General features: G+C 36.2%; 1 protein-coding gene across 3 annotated transcripts in view; it reads right to left on the reverse strand.

Moving 5' to 3' along the window:
* The window catches only part of LOC145774746 (basal cell adhesion molecule-like), a 32,366-nt gene that overhangs the window by 1,331 nt on the left and 12,144 nt on the right, over positions 1–18,891 (reverse strand). Inside the window, exons 2-20 of one of the 3 annotated variants that reach the window (XM_082586046.1) lie at positions 16,441–16,539; positions 15,652–15,791; positions 15,085–15,193; positions 14,460–14,588; positions 12,307–12,333; positions 11,507–11,533; positions 9,642–9,724; positions 9,121–9,189; positions 7,883–7,958; positions 6,902–7,007; positions 6,663–6,799; positions 6,262–6,402; positions 4,127–4,243; positions 3,724–3,855; positions 2,872–3,024; positions 1,798–1,836; positions 1,120–1,230; positions 486–584; positions 265–329 (exon numbers count right to left, since the gene is read on the reverse strand). In XM_082586046.1, coding sequence (XP_082442172.1) covers positions 265–329; positions 486–584; positions 1,120–1,230; positions 1,798–1,836; positions 2,872–3,024; positions 3,724–3,855; positions 4,127–4,243; positions 6,262–6,402; positions 6,663–6,799; positions 6,902–7,007; positions 7,883–7,958; positions 9,121–9,189; positions 9,642–9,724; positions 11,507–11,533; positions 12,307–12,333; positions 14,460–14,588; positions 15,085–15,193; positions 15,652–15,791; positions 16,441–16,539 — 1,859 coding nt within the window. The remainder of the gene's footprint in view (positions 1–264; positions 330–485; positions 585–1,119; positions 1,231–1,797; positions 1,837–2,871; positions 3,025–3,723; positions 3,856–4,126; positions 4,244–6,261; positions 6,403–6,662; positions 6,800–6,901; positions 7,008–7,882; positions 7,959–9,120; positions 9,190–9,641; positions 9,725–11,506; positions 11,534–12,306; positions 12,334–14,459; positions 14,589–15,084; positions 15,194–15,651; positions 15,792–16,440; positions 16,540–18,891) is intronic. The other 2 variants (XM_082586047.1, XM_082586048.1) reach the window with 2 other exon arrangements.

The following is an 18,891-nucleotide window of genomic DNA, read 5'->3' on the forward strand; positions in this document are numbered from 1 at the left end:
AAAATGACCTGATTTTAAATTTGTTTTTGCCACTAAAGGTTGATAATAATTAATAATCTTTTAAAAATATAAAGGAAATTCGATGTTTTTTTTTTCATTTGGGCTGTAACAACCATTTTACTGTTTTAAAATATAACAAAGCCGGTTGTCCAGTATTAAATTATTACCAATCTTCAATTTCAACTTCGAGGATTCACAATCACATGAAGGCATCTTTAAATAAATTAACTTTTAATTAATCCGAGACTAAATAAAATGCTATACCTAATCTTCGGCTCCGTTGATTAACTGCGTCCCTTCTTGTTGTTCAATAGTAGTCTTCTCATATCCTGCAACAAGCATCATTCGTAAAACAAAAAAGCTACTGTGGCGCATTGGCATCGTCTACTCTAACTTGCATCATTTCAAAGAACGTTTGTAAAAAACAGTTTTCACGAATTAACTTTTTCAAAGTTGAATATGGCGGGATGGTCACGTGATCACACCTGCTTCGATGTCATTGCGATTGGAAGTTCCGTTGTCAGTTTTCATCTTGACATGCTCAATGTCTACCGCATCTTCTTCGCCTTTTCCCTCACTCTTGCCTGTTACAAAAACACACTTTTATGTCATTTCATTGATTGATAACTCGATTGCAGAGATGGTTATGGCACTGTAGAACTGTTCTCTTCTTTCTCTCGGCCGCCTTTCCTTCAGCAACTATGCCAACCCAATTTATTACACTCAGAGCAGAGGTGAGCGGTGTTCTTCAACAACCAGCTTAAGCCGGGAGTCGGACCAGCATTACGTGATTGGAAAGTAAGCGCTTTATTTGCGGCACCATCCCACAGCAAACGAGTGGTAGGCCTACTGAATCTTATTCCAGCTTGGCACTCAGCAATGGAATGGAATCGGTTAATAACGTACTGAGTTGCACCATGAACCATGGCTGGTACTGCTACTGAGTTGGTACTGAGTTGCATCATGGTTGCACCTACTATTAAGAAGTCCATGGTTGCACCTCTACACGGCTGCACTGTCTGCTTTGTAAAGCGCTGAGGAGCAACGCATATCTGCGATGGATACAGCGCTATATAAAAACACACCTTATTATGATTCGTGAAAGTAATTCCAACTTACAGATCATTCCTTTTTTGTAGAGAACTGCAAGCAAAATTCCAATGATGAGCGCAACCACAAGAATTCCGATGACTATCCCCGCCGTTGGTGAAGCTGTTTCTGGGAGGACCTCTGTTTAAGGTGAAGCAATACCTTGTTAAATGACTATTACACTGTTACAATAAAGTGAGAAAAAAGTATTTTATTTTGGTTATTGAACTAGTTTTGCTAAACATTTCTTTAAAAAAAAAATGATGCAAATTAGCAACTACAGTGCGTTATGTAATCATGACTATGGATAAAAATCAAAGAATTTTAGTGAAGAGAACTTCTACGACTGAAGATGCTATCGAAGTCCATTGGCGTGCTGATTTGTCGCACATCGCAACAGGGAACTTTCGTCTGCGTAAGAATGAGAAAAAAATATCTACAGATAGGCTACTAAGTCAATGCAAAGAACTGTCGATTTGCTGGCTAGGCTGCAACCGCAATTGGGATTTGACATATAACTACGTTTGATAAAATAAATAAACATAAAATAATTTTAAGTTAGCTATTACTAAAAGAAGCATGCACTTGCATTAGCTGTATGATAGGCAAAGTCGTGTTAGCAGATGACAACTCTAAAGTAACGTCTAACAGACATTAAAAAAACTATATTATGTATTCTGTAGCCAAATATGATGACAAAATTAATACCTTCTTTTGGAGTCGGTTTTTCTGCTGGGTCGTTTAAGCCTTCAGGTTAAGAAAATAACAAACGTGTTAGTCCAGTGCAAAATCATAAACCCTTTTTCAAGTTAAACTCAAAGTTATTTTGTTATTTCACAAACAATTGCAAGTGCTGTGGTTAAAAAACAGGGGTTCCCATCGGGGTTAATTTCCACTTGTGGAAGTAGCGTAGCCAGACGGAGATTGGGGATTCCCCTTCCTTTAAATTCCAACATTCCTTCATGGCAATTGAATCAATAATAATATTAATTATTAAAAACATCATTATTGATCCATTTGCTGCAGCGTCACGTACGTTTTAAAAGGGAGTCATGAACGCCATTTCTGGCTACGCTACTGCTTTGGAGAATAAGTTACATTACTACACTGTCCAATGAAAAATAAATCTCGTGTCTCTGAGAGTTTTTCAACTGTTTTTAGGTAATTTTGGGGCGATAATTTCGAATCTGTACAATAATAAGGGGGCTGTTCGAAATGCAGGACAGACATATTGCGTGGTAAACACATAGATCTTAATTCAAAAATAGCGAGTCGGGGCAAACTGAACTTCATAAATCGAGAAAGGTAAACAAACACACTGAATTGAGAACCCCTGAGCCTGAGTAATCACAGCACGAACGGCGTTAAATGATGTAAAGAAATTTGTTAATATTTCCTTGAACTTGAAAAAGGTTAATTCAGAGCAGAAAATCAACGCACGTAAATCAAATTTGTTAAATATTGTAAGGAAACAATCAAAGCAAAAAGTAGAAAAAAACAAAAGTTTAAATAGTAAACTACTGAAATTCAATAACACAGAAAATGCATAAAGTGTCGTCTTCTGAAAAATGCAAACGGGGTAACAGAAGTATTGCTGTTTTTAAAATACCCTGTCTGCATTTACCATTAAAACCACTTGTTACTTCACGCTTGAGTACAGCAAACAGTGTTAAACGTTTTTAAATCTACTTTTGTTATTTAAATTTTGAAATTCGATTCTTATCAAAGTGTTTAGTCACTAGTCGATGCAAGCGCTTAGTTAGCTTGGTTAGACGTTGTCACCTGGTAAAGCATATGTTCTGGACAACTTGGGACTTTCTCCATTTTCGATTACGCACTCAAACTTTTCATTTGACATGGAAGATTCCAATGGACCGATTTCAATGCTGCTGGTGTAAGTGCTGCCCTCGTTGGTAACTTTGTCATCCTCAGTCACTGAAATCGACAAAATACTTTTGTGACTGATCGAAAATGAGTTCCCGTATTGCTTACAAATCTCCGTAGAAACTATTGCTTGAGGATATTTGAATCAAGATTACTTTGAAAATACTTATAATTAAACATTGTGTGGTGTCATCTCAAAAATAGTTCTTCTAGTTTCGCTTTTAAAATCCAGATAATTTTGTTTTAGTCATCTTGGAGCCCGTGAGGTCGAGGGTATCTTCTACCCTCTTACTCCCAAGTCCCTACACGAATAGCGATGTATCCCCAACTACCCAGTCAAACACCACTTGAGAGCAGTCACGCTTTCATATTATCCTCAACGATATGGAGAAGACCTTCTGCGCCATTTGGTGAAGAGGAAAATACAATCGTTGATGATATGATTTGCGGTCTCTTCTTCAGTACCACACAGGAAGTGTTCATGAATTCAGGAAAATAAATTGCAAGAGAAATTGTGGATATGAAAACCACTGTAAAACTCAAACTGATGGTCCAAGCAACACTCTTCGAATATTTATGTTGGCACTGCATACATTTTCGTTCAGGAATGTTTAAAACAAAATACCAGCCAAAAAATCGTTTTAGGACAAAAATTGACCGCCTTGGTTTAATTCTGCGTTAAGTTTATTTAGGCTACATTGTTTAGGCCTTAGTACACAACGTGACAAAACAATCCTTTTCAATACACACCCGTGGTTCCGTCTGATAGCTTCCTCCATGTAAAGGTGGGCTCTGGGAAGGATGTGACGGAGCACGACAGTTTGACTACATCGTTAATTTTTCCTTGAACTTGTTTTTCTTTCGGATTCTTAAGCATCAACCCTGTAGAAAGCCATGATTATACCACAAGCCGAAACAAATTTGACAAAAATCCAGGACATGCATGTGAAACAGAGTAAGCAAGAAAGGTCTTCAATCTTTTGTCGCCATAAACTGAAACAACCTCTACGAAAGTGCAGCCTATGGCACAACAGCAACAGTGAACTAGGTTTATTCAAACTTCATCTTAAAAAAAAATTGCCAACCTTTTAAATTTGACGCGTGAATTGCATGAGCAAAAAGTTTCTTAGTCTTTCTGAGTTGAAAAACTTACCATTGACGGTGAGTGGTTTTGAATTAACTGTCCTTTCGAGTCTTTCATAACCATTTTCAACTACGCAAGTGTATGTTCCAGCGTCATCAAACATTGCCTTCGCGATATTTAGCTGAGCTGAAATTGAAAACTTAAGTTCAATTTCCAGTTAACAAAAGTTGGAAATAACGTCTGTCAGTCAAAAACTTTAACCTAACAAGTGTATCTGTTATTTTTCACAATATAAAAAATGACTGATTTGCAGACTTGGAAGGCTTGACGGTATCGATATGAATGTTTCTGTTTGTAAATGAGCTTTGAGTAGCTGCAAAGTAGTTTTTTCTAAAAAAGAGTTTTGCTCAAAGACAGTTTAAAACAAGGGTCTCAAATACGCGCGCCGCGATGCATTTATAAACTTTAAAATAATTAACAATTACAGTAGCCTAGATATTTTTGCTATGGATTTTGAAAGGTAAAATTTTCCCTAAAATTCCTCGAAAAGTCTGAAAATGCTCATCAAACTTTACACGGCTTTTTAGCACAAACCGTCGCGCCATTTTATTGCTAACGAGAAACTCGTATTGTTACTTCACAATCACATTGCCTATTCACTTATCTTGTGGTTATCGCCATAATAACTGGATATTTGTTGAAGTCAGTTTTTCAAGGGTTTAGTTTTTCCGCTCTGTTTGAAAGTTAATTGCAATATTTTTACTCTCCAGGCCCGTCGTTTCATTTGCGTTCTTTATTGTTTTTCTGTTTTGCGTTTTTTGTGTTCGTACAGTGTTTTTTCATCTCTTTGTTCTAAGACTAGCACTTTTTCTTGTGATCTGACGTGCATGGTGCGTTCGTACCACCTTTTTACTGCGTGTTTACTGCCTTATTTTGTTTATTGACTTTATTGTGTATTACGGCCTTCCGGTTAATTTACAAGTGTTCATTTGGCCCTCAAAGCAATTTGAGTTGAGACTTTTGGTTCACTGTAGAACAACTTTTAGATAATTTAGCACAGGGGTTCTTAACCAGGGGTACGTGTACCCCTTGGGGGTACGAAGCACCAAAGCAGAGGGTACGACATGCAGTGTGGAATTATACGCTATTTAGGCATATGTGTCAAGAATGCGTAACAAGTCACTTTTGTATATGTCTATATACTGGAGAGGTTTCTACTTCTCAGGGATGGATGCAAGACCCATTTACTTTCAGCCTACATTCTATGGATGATAATGACCAAATGAAAGACTATCTTATTGAAATGAAAGCTAGTAGTAAAAGCAAAATGGAGTTTGATCCAATGCAGTTGGATGCCTTTTGGTGTGCACAACTCAACACATTTCCCCAGTTAGAAAAAAAGCTTTAGAAATCCTTGTGCTTTTTGCGACAACCTACCCATGTGAAACTGGGTTAACTCTTGTAAACATCAAAACTAAGTCGGGCAATCGTTTGGATCCAAGAGATAATATGCGTGTGTCTATCTCAAAGAAAGTACCTCGTTTCAACATATAATCATTGACGAAAAGCAGCAACAAAAAAGCCATTCGTAGATTGACTGATAAATCTTGTTGAACTTACAAGACTGTTTTTATATACATTCAACACGTAAGTTATAAATACACTGAGTTTAATTTATATTATTACAATTTTATTTGCTTCCGTCGGCCATTGTAGACAGGGGGTAATTTCATGACAGCTCAAAGGGTACGAGCGCTAAAAAGGTTAAGAAACACTGATCTAGCACGAACGACATTTTTTTTCAAACTTGTTGACTGACTGCAGGGTAGAATAAAACACTTAACAAAATACCCATTGCTTACAATTTGCATGTCAAACCTAACCAAACGAGAGCCTAAACCTAAACCATGTCAAACCAAACGAGAGCTACTACGACATTTTACAGACTAAATTGCGAATTTCTAACATTTAATACCTGAAACGAATTTGTTCTTAATGTATGTGTGACGTTTCACAACATAGCTTAGAATAAATTAACTGGTCTACAAGGTTACAGATAACAATTAAATGTTGATTAATCAAATTAAAGTTAAAGTGGTTAAATCTAGCCTAGTCTTGCTCTATGAAAAATATACCTGATTAATTAAGCTTGATTTGATTTCTAATATAACCGACGGTCATATAACGTCTAAGTTTAGTATTACCGGTTTCAGCAAGTATGACGTCGCCTTTTCTCCAGGATATTTTAGTCATCTTGGGGACAGACATCCCTGGGGAACAAGTCAGAGATGCAGTCTCTCCATATGTCACCGTGGTGTTTCCCGTGATAGAAGGTTCTTCAGCATCTAAATACCAATACTTTTAGATTTAGTGATTAATCAATTTGAAAAACGTATGCATAAAATACACGTAGTGACTTAGTATAACTGAATTGATCTCTAGCAGGTGCAAATTGAAAATGATATAGCAGGTGAGAGTTAAAGCTGCAGCAGGTAAAAGTTGAAAAGATACAGGAGGTGAAAGTTGGAGAGGTTACAGCAGGTGAAAGTAAAAGAAGGCATCTCTAGCAACCAGGAGGGTGCAAATCTTTTTTTCTTATACTTACATAAAGCTTCTATAGTGTAGGAGGCTTCCAACACATTAGCGTCAGCGTCGTAGCGAGCCTTACAGATAATTTGGCGGCCATGGTCATCTTTCTGAAGAACGTCAATTTTAAAATTCGAGCTAGTTTGTTCTTCGAATCTGAAAAAATATTTCCAAAAACGTTAGTTCTAATCGTGGAAATTTTTAGCAGTCATAATTTGGTGCCACTTGCGCGTTGGTGCACATATGTTGTTGACTTACTCGATCTTTGGTGTTGGGTAGCCATTTGTTTCACACGTAAATGTCACTTCATCTCCAACGAACAGCATGTCTTTATCGGCCATAACTTTAACTGAATCGGTAGGATCTGGGTCAAAAATAAAATAACATCAGCTTAGAAACGATTGAAAGCTCTGAACTGCAGTGGTAATGCAAACAATTTAGCTTTCAAATCAGTTGGAAGCAATACAAAAACTCATGGTTCAAAAAGTATAATCTTTTAAAAATATTTGGCTCTTGAGTACCAAATTAAACATGGAACTCTTCTGGGAATATAAAAAAGAAGAGATTCTTGTCGCATTGTCATGGTGCTCGACCAGGCCACGTGCTCGACGAGTCAGTGAAGTAAGTTATCAAAATAAGCTATATTGCTGTGCCATATGAAAACAAACGAACTAAAAAAAATTGAACGTTTTCGGCAGACGATAATCAGAAGATAAAAATCAACTACAGAATGGTGCATAAAAATTATGAGAGAGGTTGTATATTATATTTAAATCAAGTCCTCAAGCTGAAAAAAAGTGTTTGGTCTGCACAGGAAGTAGCAGCAGTAAGCTACGCAAGAATGGGAAAGAAACCAAGGCTATAACTGCTGTATGTTTTTTACAGAAGTAGTTGATCATTATTTTCTTGAGTTGGGTATAGCGATGCACCGAAAACATTCTTTGTTCAGTTTTGTTGATTTCATTGGTAAACTTGACGACGTTTCAAAATTTTCAGTACCATAAGCTTTCAAATCCGTATTAATCAGCAAACTGCTTTAAAAAGTTTGGTTTCCCTAACAGCGTTATATTAATCGACGTAGCAGTGAAAACAGACTTAAGAATTTTGTTCTGAAATACTAAAAATCGTTTGCAATGATTCAAAATCAAACTTTTTAACATAATTGCAACACATTCTTTGGAGTGATGACATTTTTTGAAGTAAATATGGTGTGTTTGATTCAAACTTGACTGAACTTACATCTCACTCGAAACTTAGGAAAAGTGGCATTCTGAATTCGCATTGTATCAGATGAATCTCCACCTCCACTGATGACCTGAAAAGAGGATCGAAATCATAAAGCTTTGCCTTATTTTAGGGACATTACATAACGGAATGCGTAGCTCCGCTTTTCCGGCCGCACTAGAATGGCCAATTTTCAATTTGTTATATTTTTAACACTTCGCTCCAAGCTTTACTTTCAACAATAAAAACCTCAAATTATTTTAAAAACCAACTTCAGCACTCTTATATAACCTACAAAAGTACAATATTTTGTAAATCAGATAAAAATAACATTTTCTAGTATGGCAGGTAAGTCAAAAGCGAATGTAAGCTCGCATCCCCTTGATCTAAAATCCGAATCTTATTTCAGTTAGTTAATTCTACGTCTTTAACTGTAAACACGCGTGCGTGGGCACTTGGGTACACAGTTATAATTGCAGAGTACATAATGTCTGAATTTTTCTGCATCAATGAAAAGGACAAACCGTATGCACAACGGCAATCGCCTATGAAAAGCCACAGTGGCAGCAAACAACAGCATCAGCCTTGTGGGGAATGGTAGGCTAATCCTGTTGTTGGTTTAATACTATCAACGAGTCGAGCCTTGTCAGTACATTTAACGAAAAGGTATCCTTGCCTGGAGGACAGTAAGCTAGAAAAATTTTAGTAAGCTCACATTCGATTTTTACAAGTTGAATTGGAAGTCGGAATCGGGTGTCTTCACACATGCCTTGCTACTTCGCATTCATTGAAAGCAATTAAAGGCCTACAGTTCAGCGTGAAATAGAAATGCTCAGATCTGAATTTCTCGTACAAAAACAAAACATTCGGTACAATTTAGCTTTGATAAATACAACCGATATTTTAAAAAGCGGCCATACCAATGGTTCTCAACTCTTTTCATGAACTAGCCGCACGATGTATTTTTAAATATACCGTATGCATATGCCTACCCAGCAGAAGTATACAATAGTATCTAGACTAGATTCTAGAAGCAATGAAATATCTGACCACAATCTTTTTTTTACTGTGTCAGAAACACTTAGCATTTTGTAGAGTAAGGCTTTTGCAGTCATTGTAGCCTATACCTTGAAACTTTAGTGTCATAATTAACTATTGCTCAGCATGTGGGGATTTTATGCCTCCATACTGAACTCCTATGATTGATTTACATTTGCACTATGAAACGAAATTATCAACAAAACATAACGAACCACGCAGAAAAAAGCAGCGTTATCATCTTCCTTTGATACCGGACGGACAAGCGATCTTGAAACTGATTCCTGAAACAAAAAACTGGTGTGAAATATTTCTTGTTACCACGGCTGTGACCTGGAAAGTTTTTTGCTCCTGTTTCATGCAAACCGGTCCAACGTTCGGCCTTTTGCTGAACTTGATTAAAACTTAAAATCCATCAAATCCATACAAGTCAAGCAAATAAGTCAACGATTATTGTTCTTATTTTGTTAAATTATAGAGTGCTATTGGTTAATGATACGCAATGTGATACTTTTGGAGGTAAGAAAATTTTTCAGGTGAATAATTTTGGAAAAAGATTTTGTTGCAAGTATACAAGAAAAACGATTGGATTTATAAAGAACGTAAACCACAAATGCATTGAATTGCGATTGCAAAAACATTAGTCAAGTATAAACACTAAACAGTCTAAAAATATCTAACAAACTAAAAATAGAAAAATATATCCGTAGAACCTGCTTCAGAAACACAAACATACTTTGTCGCCTTCTGATGAAATAATATTGTCATTCAAGAAGTCACTGAGAAAATCGTCGGTCTCCTCTTCGACAACTTCATCTCCTGTAAGAAAAAGAGGAAGGTGTAATGATTACATCACAAGAAGTATCGTAAAATGAAATAAATTTCATTCCTTAAATAACCGGTATCTACACCACAATTCTACCATTTCCTGATTATTATGTATTCATGTATTACATGTATTACAATGTAATACAAGTGCATTCGGTATCGATACCCAGACAGCAAAATCCGTCATATTTGCATTGATTCAACGTATGCAAACGTTGAATCAAAGTATGAAAGAACTGATTTGCTGTTTGGGTTTACCCTTCCAAAAGTTGCTACATAAAACCGGATTTACTCAGTTCTAGAAACAGAAGCTATAAATTCTATAAACACTTGAACAGTTAGACTGAGACATCACATTAAGAATCTTCTGATGATTCCAATAGAGAAAACAGGCTGCAAAGATTTTTAAGTTGAAGTTGTAGCAACTATACTTATTGATTTATTAAGTGTGAGAAATATGTATTGTGATACTAATCCCTAAATCAGTGGTTCTTAACCTTTTTGTCTTGGCGGACCCCTTTTGGACCCTCGAAGCGGTCGCGGACTCCTAAAAAATTTATAGCATATTGAACTCGCGACGCACTTATGACGATTGATGACATTGACGAAGTTATGTTCTGAGCTATATGTTGGCACACAGGATCAAAAATCTGTATTCTATATGCTGATTTAATGCTTTTCTGCAAATTTTATCGCAACTGAGTAGAGTTTTTGCGACCTTTACAAATAATTTCTCTCTTTTTTCATTTGTAACCAATATTTAGTTGTAATCACAGCCATGGGAAAACCGTGAGTGCTAATAGGCTACAGACTAACGTTTCCATTTCTAAATTAAGCATTGATCAACAACCTGCTGTCTCAAAAGAATTAAGTTGAACATACACAGCCTTATGAAATGATTTTAGTTTTTTGTATGAAATTTTTTAGTTAGGAAGCCGAACCTTTGTGCGACGCCTTTTGAAAGTTCAAACGACGCACCACGGCGTTGCGTGGTACAGTTTGAAAATCATTGTAAATACACAAAGCACAACTAATTTTTTAATGTCGTAATTTATCAATAATGCTGCAAATTCGGAAACTTTCGCGGGCCCCCTGAAAACGCCTCGCGAACCCCTAAGGGGCTCATGGACTCCAGGTTAAGAACCCCTGCTCTAAATGAAGCAATTTGATTTAAAGATGTTACATTCACGTTAATTCAGCATAGATAATTACATATAGATGCGCTGAGTTAACATAATTGCAACAACCTTTTTGTATTTACAGCAAATTGTTTCATTCAAGGAAGACCTGGTACAAACCCTTTTTTTCAATTGAAAATGCAACTAACATAGTCGTTTTGTTGAAGAAAAAAATCAATTTTCAAAAGTAAAAAAGAATAAAACTATAGCAAGCGTGTCTGTGTTTAGATTAAGCGCTAAGCCAAAAGCATTCAAGATCAAATTGTAAAAAACATCTTCCCAACTGATGTGGTTGTAAAACAATGTTCTAATTAATGCAAAGCAAGTGCAAACATTACGCAAAAAAAACCCTGTTATTCGTAAATTTTGGGTACAAAATATGAAAGCATTTTAGAAGGAAAAGATATTCTTACGTTAGTATAAAAATAAAAACAATCAGATGTTCAGCATTCATTAATTCGACAATTGGTGGTTTGAATTCGAATTCAGCCTCACTTTAATGAAGTTCATGTTTGAGTTAAAGTTGTCGTTTTTACGTTGTTTCAACGTTGCGAGACCCAAAACAAACGTGTGTTTAGGTGGTGACTTCACTTACCATTTTCGCTTTGGATTTCTTCGCTCCCTGGTTAGTGTTAGCATGACGATCATAAAAAAGAAGATAAAACAAATGCTTGTTAGTGGGGAATTGACTTTTGTTGTTACTATAAGTTTAAAACACATTGTCAACAAAGAGTAGTTAAGGGTTAAGTTTAGAAAAACATTAGTCTTTTCCAAAGGGTGCTTCAAAACGTTGCCTAGCTTTGTAACAGATTCCAAACCCTGCTTTTACCTGAGATTTACGCGTTTTTGTATTTAGGCATGAGCAACTGACGACAAACAGTTATAGGTGACTTGCAACTATCTTCGAGATATTTAAGTGTGATTGTACGGTATATTGAGATGCCTGAGCCATCTTCAAAAGAAGCAATTATTGAGTGTTACATTTAAGTCAATTCAGCATCTTTCAATTCAAAAGTATTCACGATCAAATTGGAAAAGCATCTTCCACCTGATGTGGTTGTAAGACAATGTTCTAATTAATGCAAAACAAATGCAAATATTACGCAAAAAAATTCGCAATTTTTGATTACAAAACATTAAACCATTTTAGAAGAATAAGATATTGTTACGTTAGCAAACAAATGAAAACAGGTGAAAGTAATCAGATAATCAATTTTCTTGTTATGCATTCATTGATTCAAATATTGTTGGTTTGAACTCGAATTTAGTCAACGCGATTTAGTTCGCTCAAGTGTAGTTCATGTTTGAAACAATACGGATAAAATTGTCTTTTTGTGTTGTTTCAACGTTGCAAGATCCAAAATAAAAGTGTGTCTAGCTGGGAGCTTCACTTACCACTGTCGCTTTCGATTTCTTCGCTCCCTGGTTAGTGATGGCAACACGATCATAAAAAAGAACAAATGCTTGTTAGTGGGGAATTGATTTTCGTTGTTAGAACCAGTCAAAAAGAGTAGTTGAGTTAAATTTGGAAAAACGTTATTCTCTTCCAATGGGCACTCCACAACATCGCAACAGATTTCAGACCATATTTTCAACTGAGATTTACGCATTTTTACATTGAGCCATGAGCAAGTTGTATTAAATTTTTTCTTAAACAAAATTCTTAAGAGTGAGTCCGTAACTAATGTGTTTCTCGGCAGTCGAGTGTAGCAAGATTCGACAGCGATAAACACGTGCTTCGCCCATGAGGCTGGGCATACCAGTATCGCACTACTAATTCATGCCACAGAGCTCTCGACTGGTGCTTCTGCCAGTCAAATGATTGTGAAAGATCGCTTCTTCTATGCAAACGCCATTGGGAGTGACTTACTTCTAAGACCAGCCCTGACAACTCATAGCCCAACTAAGCTTTTTCTGCTGCCCAATGCAAGTACATGACAAATGCTGTGAAGCTATAAAATGAGTATTCATAGGATATTTCGACAAAACCAATATAAATCAAGGTTTTCTTCAATTTATGAATGTTGTTAAATTCACAAAGTATTAAAATTCAAATATTTTCGAAACCTGATAAGAAACATCGAGCGAACGCAGAATCGGAACTAGTGCAAAAAAATCGGTTGTATCTTACATTCAAAAATTATTTAGCAAAAATTTGTTGACAGGTGTAGCTTATCATCAATGAGCATTAGACAACACGTAATTATACCGTTCTTGCATTTTTTATTGCCTGAAAGTCAACCCTATAAGCAGGTCCGTACTCTGCAGTTCAGAATTTTCACGCAGATTGGCATGTCTCTATTTTAACACATTTGTTTGATTGTTTTTTGAACTCGTCGTTATTGGAACTCATCACGATTGACATTTATCTCAATAGAAATCCTTGGACGTTTTTTAAAGACATCGATAACTTCTTATCGGTTTGTTTGAAAATTTTGACTGCGTTCGCCATTTGTCCTAATTAGTTTAAACAAAATTTCATTTTGAAAAATGCCTGGACATGCATTGACCGTACGGCAACTTCGCCAAATATCTGTGCAAAAAATGGCATTATTAACCAAGTTAAATGATATGAGATGTTCTACTGGTGCAAATTAAGCTAAACTATCACAAGATGTATACAGTGACAATCTGCTTTTATTCCGACGTTTCGTCAATTCAAACTTTGCGCGCGATAAGTTTTTGTCCAGAAGTTGAATTTTCATTTTGCATGTTTAGTTGTTTTCAGCAATATGTCCTGTGTTTTGCCATGCTAGACAGGTAGTCACTACCTGGTCTAGCCCCCTGAAGAAGTCAGTCGTGTCTGATTGACGAAACGTCGGAATAAAAGCAGATTGTCACTGTATACATCTTGTGATAGTTTAGCTTAATTTGCACCAGTAGAACATCTCATATCATTTAATTTAATGCCTGGTGAACAGCCTCATTCAATTTTCAGCATTAACCAAGTTAGTAATTTTTTCCAAATATGAGCAACAAATCAAGCCAAACCTAAGAATACAAGTTAATTTAAAAGTTGATTACTTTTGTTAATAAGTTAAAGAGTCTCCTACAAGTCAGCAGTGGTAAACTGAGCAAGCCACAACTGAGCAAGTGACAACTGAGCTAGCAACATTTCAGCAAGTGGCTGAAGTTGGTAAATGATAAAACTAAGCAAGTAACAACTGAGCAAGCCGAAACTTGGAATGTCACAAGTCAGCAAAATTGAGTTTGACAAGCGATGGCCAATCAAGTCCGACGTGAGCACGTAAATCTCATTTGCTGACTTGGCAGTAGCTGAAATGAACTTGCTGAGTTGAAGCACTTGCTGAGTTGTCACATGCCGAGTGGTCCGACGACTCAAGTTAAATGTAAAGAGATCAAACAAACAGTTAATTTTCTAAGCTCTATTGTTGTAAAACCTTCAACCAAAGTTACCCGTTAAATCAAGCACCCCTTCATAATAATACCACCGCTAAATTTAAAAATAACAGTTAATCTTTAAAACCACAAGTGTTATGTAAACGTTCTTACGTATTTACATGGATCACATCAAAACAAAAGCTCACCTTTGTAGAACATGACTTTGGGAGTAGGATAGGCATTTCCAGTTTCGCATTTTCCTATTGTTACAGGTGATGTGCCAGCGGTAAAAACATTTTCCTGAAGTGTCGCTTTTGGGTCTTTGTCAGCCAGGGCTGGAATGGGTTAATTTAAGACAGCAATCATAATAAACTGAGAAACTGTTAACCGTTTTATAGTTGCATAATTTTTCGTTCATATTAACTCAGTGGCAGATCCAGGGGGGATCGTCCCCTTAAAACACAAAAAAGTAACTTTATTTCTGGTACATTTGCAAGGTCGGATTAATGCAGACCTACACACCATTGCATTTTGTTGAAATCGTTCCCTCTAAAGCTACTTACAGGATCCACCCTTCATATATCAGGTTTATTGCTAATACTATAGACTCCAGGCACGGCACTGTTGTGTGTCACAGGAGCTGTGATACTTTTGTCGGATATCAGGCAAAACTCATGAATTCAATTTTATTACAGCTTTTGCTACACAAATGCAGCTTGGTCAGTAAATTTCTCATTTTAATAAAGTTAATCGGTGGTTGTTTAAAAATGACAACTTAAGCCAAAGTAAAAAGTTAGTTATAAAATGACTGGAAATGCTTTTACTTCTCACCCACTACTGCAAAGTTAAGCTGTCCTTCTTTCTTCATTTCTTGACTAAAAGAAACTTCACATACTAAAGTGGATAGAATTTTATTGTCACCAATAGTTGCATCCGGAATCTGAAATAAATAAAATGTGCAGGATTTGTTTGATATTACAATTACTGTATCGATGATTCTAGAGCTCCTAAAACTAAAAAAAAATCAGCAAGAGAACTTTTATTTTTCAAAAGCTTAACATGATGTTCATTGTTCAATCACATTCGCATTACAGAAAACGAAAAACGTGAATCATACACATATGGCACCATCACCATTTATACTTTAAATCTTATCATCAAACCGACCCACTTCTCCTTGAAGAAGTCAGTCGTGTCTGGTATAAGAAAAATCGAATAAATGCGAATATTACCTGAAACAAAGTATCCCCTTTTTGCAGCTAAATTTGATGTTGATGAAGTAATTACAAGTCAGTTTTTAATAACGATTCAACATCTAAACGTAACCTTAATGCAAAAAAAGCCTGAAAACTAGTGCATAGGCATAGCTGATTGAGCACTGCTAATAAACCAGTTTACCAATAATTCTCCGTCATCGCCAGGAGAGAATTCACGGTCCACTTCTTTTGACTTGTTAGAAAAGACTCCTTTTTGGAAAGATAACAGCTTTGTTCTGTCACCGTTTTTATCGACGGTATGCCATGTTATTGTAGGAGAACCTGCAGCAGCATATTGTTTAATTTTCAATTTGTTAGCGAGTGACATGTTTGAAGACAGAGTTTGATTTGAGCTTCAAACTCACAAAGTATCAAGAAATGCATTTACTAGTTTTCTCCTGGATTCCTATTTAATGAATGAACGTTGAAAATTCTGCAAGACGTTTCATTGCAAAGTCAATCTAGTTCAGACTTTTATCACTGGCACTACTATGAAAAGTGCGCACATCTTATTCTGAAAGAAGACAAGTTATTTCTCATGGCTAAATGGACTCACTTTTGTACATTGATTTAACGTCTGCAAACGTTGAATAAACAGCAAAGGGGGTCAATTGCAGCATGGTATGAAACAGGTGGCATATTTCTACTTCAAAATCGCGTGTTCACTCATCTCTTTCGGTAGAAGTGGAACACCCTAACTAGTGAACCACTCAGAACCAGTCAATCGCTGGCTAGGAAGTAGTAAGTAACATTTTAAAAAAGTTAAAATATGCTTCATATTGAAAAACGCGAATAAATTGCCCAACAATGACTTGCACCCACTATAGCGTTTGCGTGTCTTTGTTACGCAATGATTTTACTTGCAGAGGAGAACAGGATGCAAAATTACCGTGGTTACTAAGGCAAAACAGAAAACACTCATCAGACATACCTTCGGCATCAGTTGCAGTGTATGAACACGGGATGACGGCGTTAGCTCCTTCAAGCACCGTCACATTTTTCAACATCAACGAGATTTCTGCGTTGCATACTGGAAAAAAAAAATGTTAAGAGATTTTCAACAAACTAAAAATGATGATAGTTAAGTTTATGTTTTTTATAATTCAACACATCTTCAATGCCTGTAAAAAGAACCTGCCTGTAAACAGTGCTTGCGAAACAAACTTTGCAAAAGTTTAAAATCGAGGTAATAATCCACGAAACAAATGAACAACATAATGCTATTTGCCGCTCATAAGTACCACATACTCAACGATCCTAAATTTGTATTTATTATTTAGAATAAGCAATGAGGAATAAAGTTTGTAGACATTTGTTGGTAATAAATTATGCAAGCATCATTTGCGAGAACTAGTGTTTTATGCATGCATATGCGTTTTATGCATTTGCGTGATAGATTTCATGCAACTGAATCACATGTTAAGCACTTAACGCAAACGCACAGTACCTAACACAGCAGAGAGCAGTGTTTTTTTAAAGGTGTTTTGGGGGACCGAAACGATCCCCCAAATTTTTTCAGCGGTTTCCCAAAATTTGGACTTGCAACTACAGTAGAAAAGTAATGGTTGTTTCTCGCTATGTCTTGTCGATAATACGAATATAGCCTACGATCAATAGTTAACGTCCGGAAAAAAGAATAAGTGGAGATACAGCTAACAGCTGAATCAAAGAGTTATTCACAAAAGAAGTACACCTTCGATACTCGTCAATGTTTATTTCTGATTTATGGCGCATAATCATCAGTTTTCACGTGTGGAAACATAACAAGCAGAAGCCAACAAGCACACTTTGTTTGATTGTGCAGCAAACTTGTTTGGTGGCCGTGTTGGGCAGGCTGTTTGGTCGCTGTCACAATCATTTAAGCTGTGCCTTGTCGAATAATTCATTTTATGTTGCGTTGATTGTATGTAGTTATGGCTATTTTTTGGTATTTAAATGAAACACTTGCGGTCTCTTAAAACTACTTAGCGGTCACCCAAACCAAACGTTAAAAAAAAACTGGCAGAGAGGATGAGGAAATCTGTGTTTGTCAAAAGGTATTCCGCTTACATTTATTGTTGATAATGCTGTTGCTAATTTTGCCTGATATACTACAAGTGATAAAGTACACAGGCAGCAAATCAGTCGTTTTCAACATTGGTGCAAACGAAATTGGTAAAAATGACTGATTTGCTGCCTGAGTATAGGAAACTGCTTGGATAGTTCTGAAATATCTTCCTCTATAAGAAAAAACGCCCTCAATTTGACGTTAAAATGCTAAAACGTAAGAAGCAATAGTGAACTAAACAAGCAAATCGTAAAAAGTAGGAATGGTTGGATCGGTTTGGCAATTTCACTTCAAGAATTTTCTTTGCAAAATAAAGCATTGCTTATTGCCTGCCCACATACAAAGGAAAATGAAAAACCTTAAAAACACAACACCCTTGAACAAGCATAACAAAAACAATTCTTTGAAGGAACAGTATTTGCACGGTTGACTGCCTGGCTTCAAAAACAAGAAGATTCACATGAATACATAATTTCAGCGTAAAAAATACTGTAAAATTATATAACTGCGATACAAAAACTAAGAAACGAAAATGCACTTCGGTTTTCTCATGACGTCAAAGTCATAAGAACCGACTTTTTCCAGCCAAAATAATTTGTCATTTTTTCCAGCGTCTGTAGACGTTAAATCAATGTTAAAAAAGAATTTTGCTTCATTTACGCAACACCGTTAAAGAATGTGCGGTAGTCTGCTCGGATGCGGTTTTTTGGTTCATTGACCGTCGAACCATTCCATCAAATCCAATTCGCAAAGGTTTTGCAGGCAAAATGAGACAAAGGAATTACAAAGCGTTGATCAAAACAAATTCTATAATTTTACACGATGCGGTGAAAGTGGGACAACTTGCTTCAAAATTTTCAATACGGTCAAACATCTCAATACGCCCACTTGCAATATTTCGACAGTATTGCGTAGCCTTTTGGCATAAAAAAAGTTAATTTAAAAGTAAAAAAAATCTGATAAACAACTTTATATTACGATAGCTTGACCTGCGTGCGTACCAGTATTCGCGTGTAGTGCACAAGCTAAAACGTTGTACACGCAACCAAGCTGGCGTAAGCTGCGATCACTCCATCGTTTCTACGACTAGCATTGGAATGCTGTGAGAAACATAAGACTGGGGCAATGCGTCATAGTTACAGTACCTTGGCGGTTGTGAGTTGAAATGTTTACTTTACAAAGAAGGATGTAGTGCGTAAACAGTAAATCGTGTTTTCCACTGATAGGGGAGGCAAATTAGAAAGATACTTGATTTAGCATTGATTTCGTGAAAGTGCAAATTAAATAGCTCATAATTATACTATCTTTAAGTCAGTAATGATTCTTTCATCGTTT

Source organism: Aplidium turbinatum, chromosome 7 (genome assembly GCF_918807975.1).
Source record: "Aplidium turbinatum chromosome 7, kaAplTurb1.1, whole genome shotgun sequence".
Taxonomy (NCBI): domain Eukaryota; kingdom Metazoa; phylum Chordata; class Ascidiacea; order Aplousobranchia; family Polyclinidae; genus Aplidium; species Aplidium turbinatum.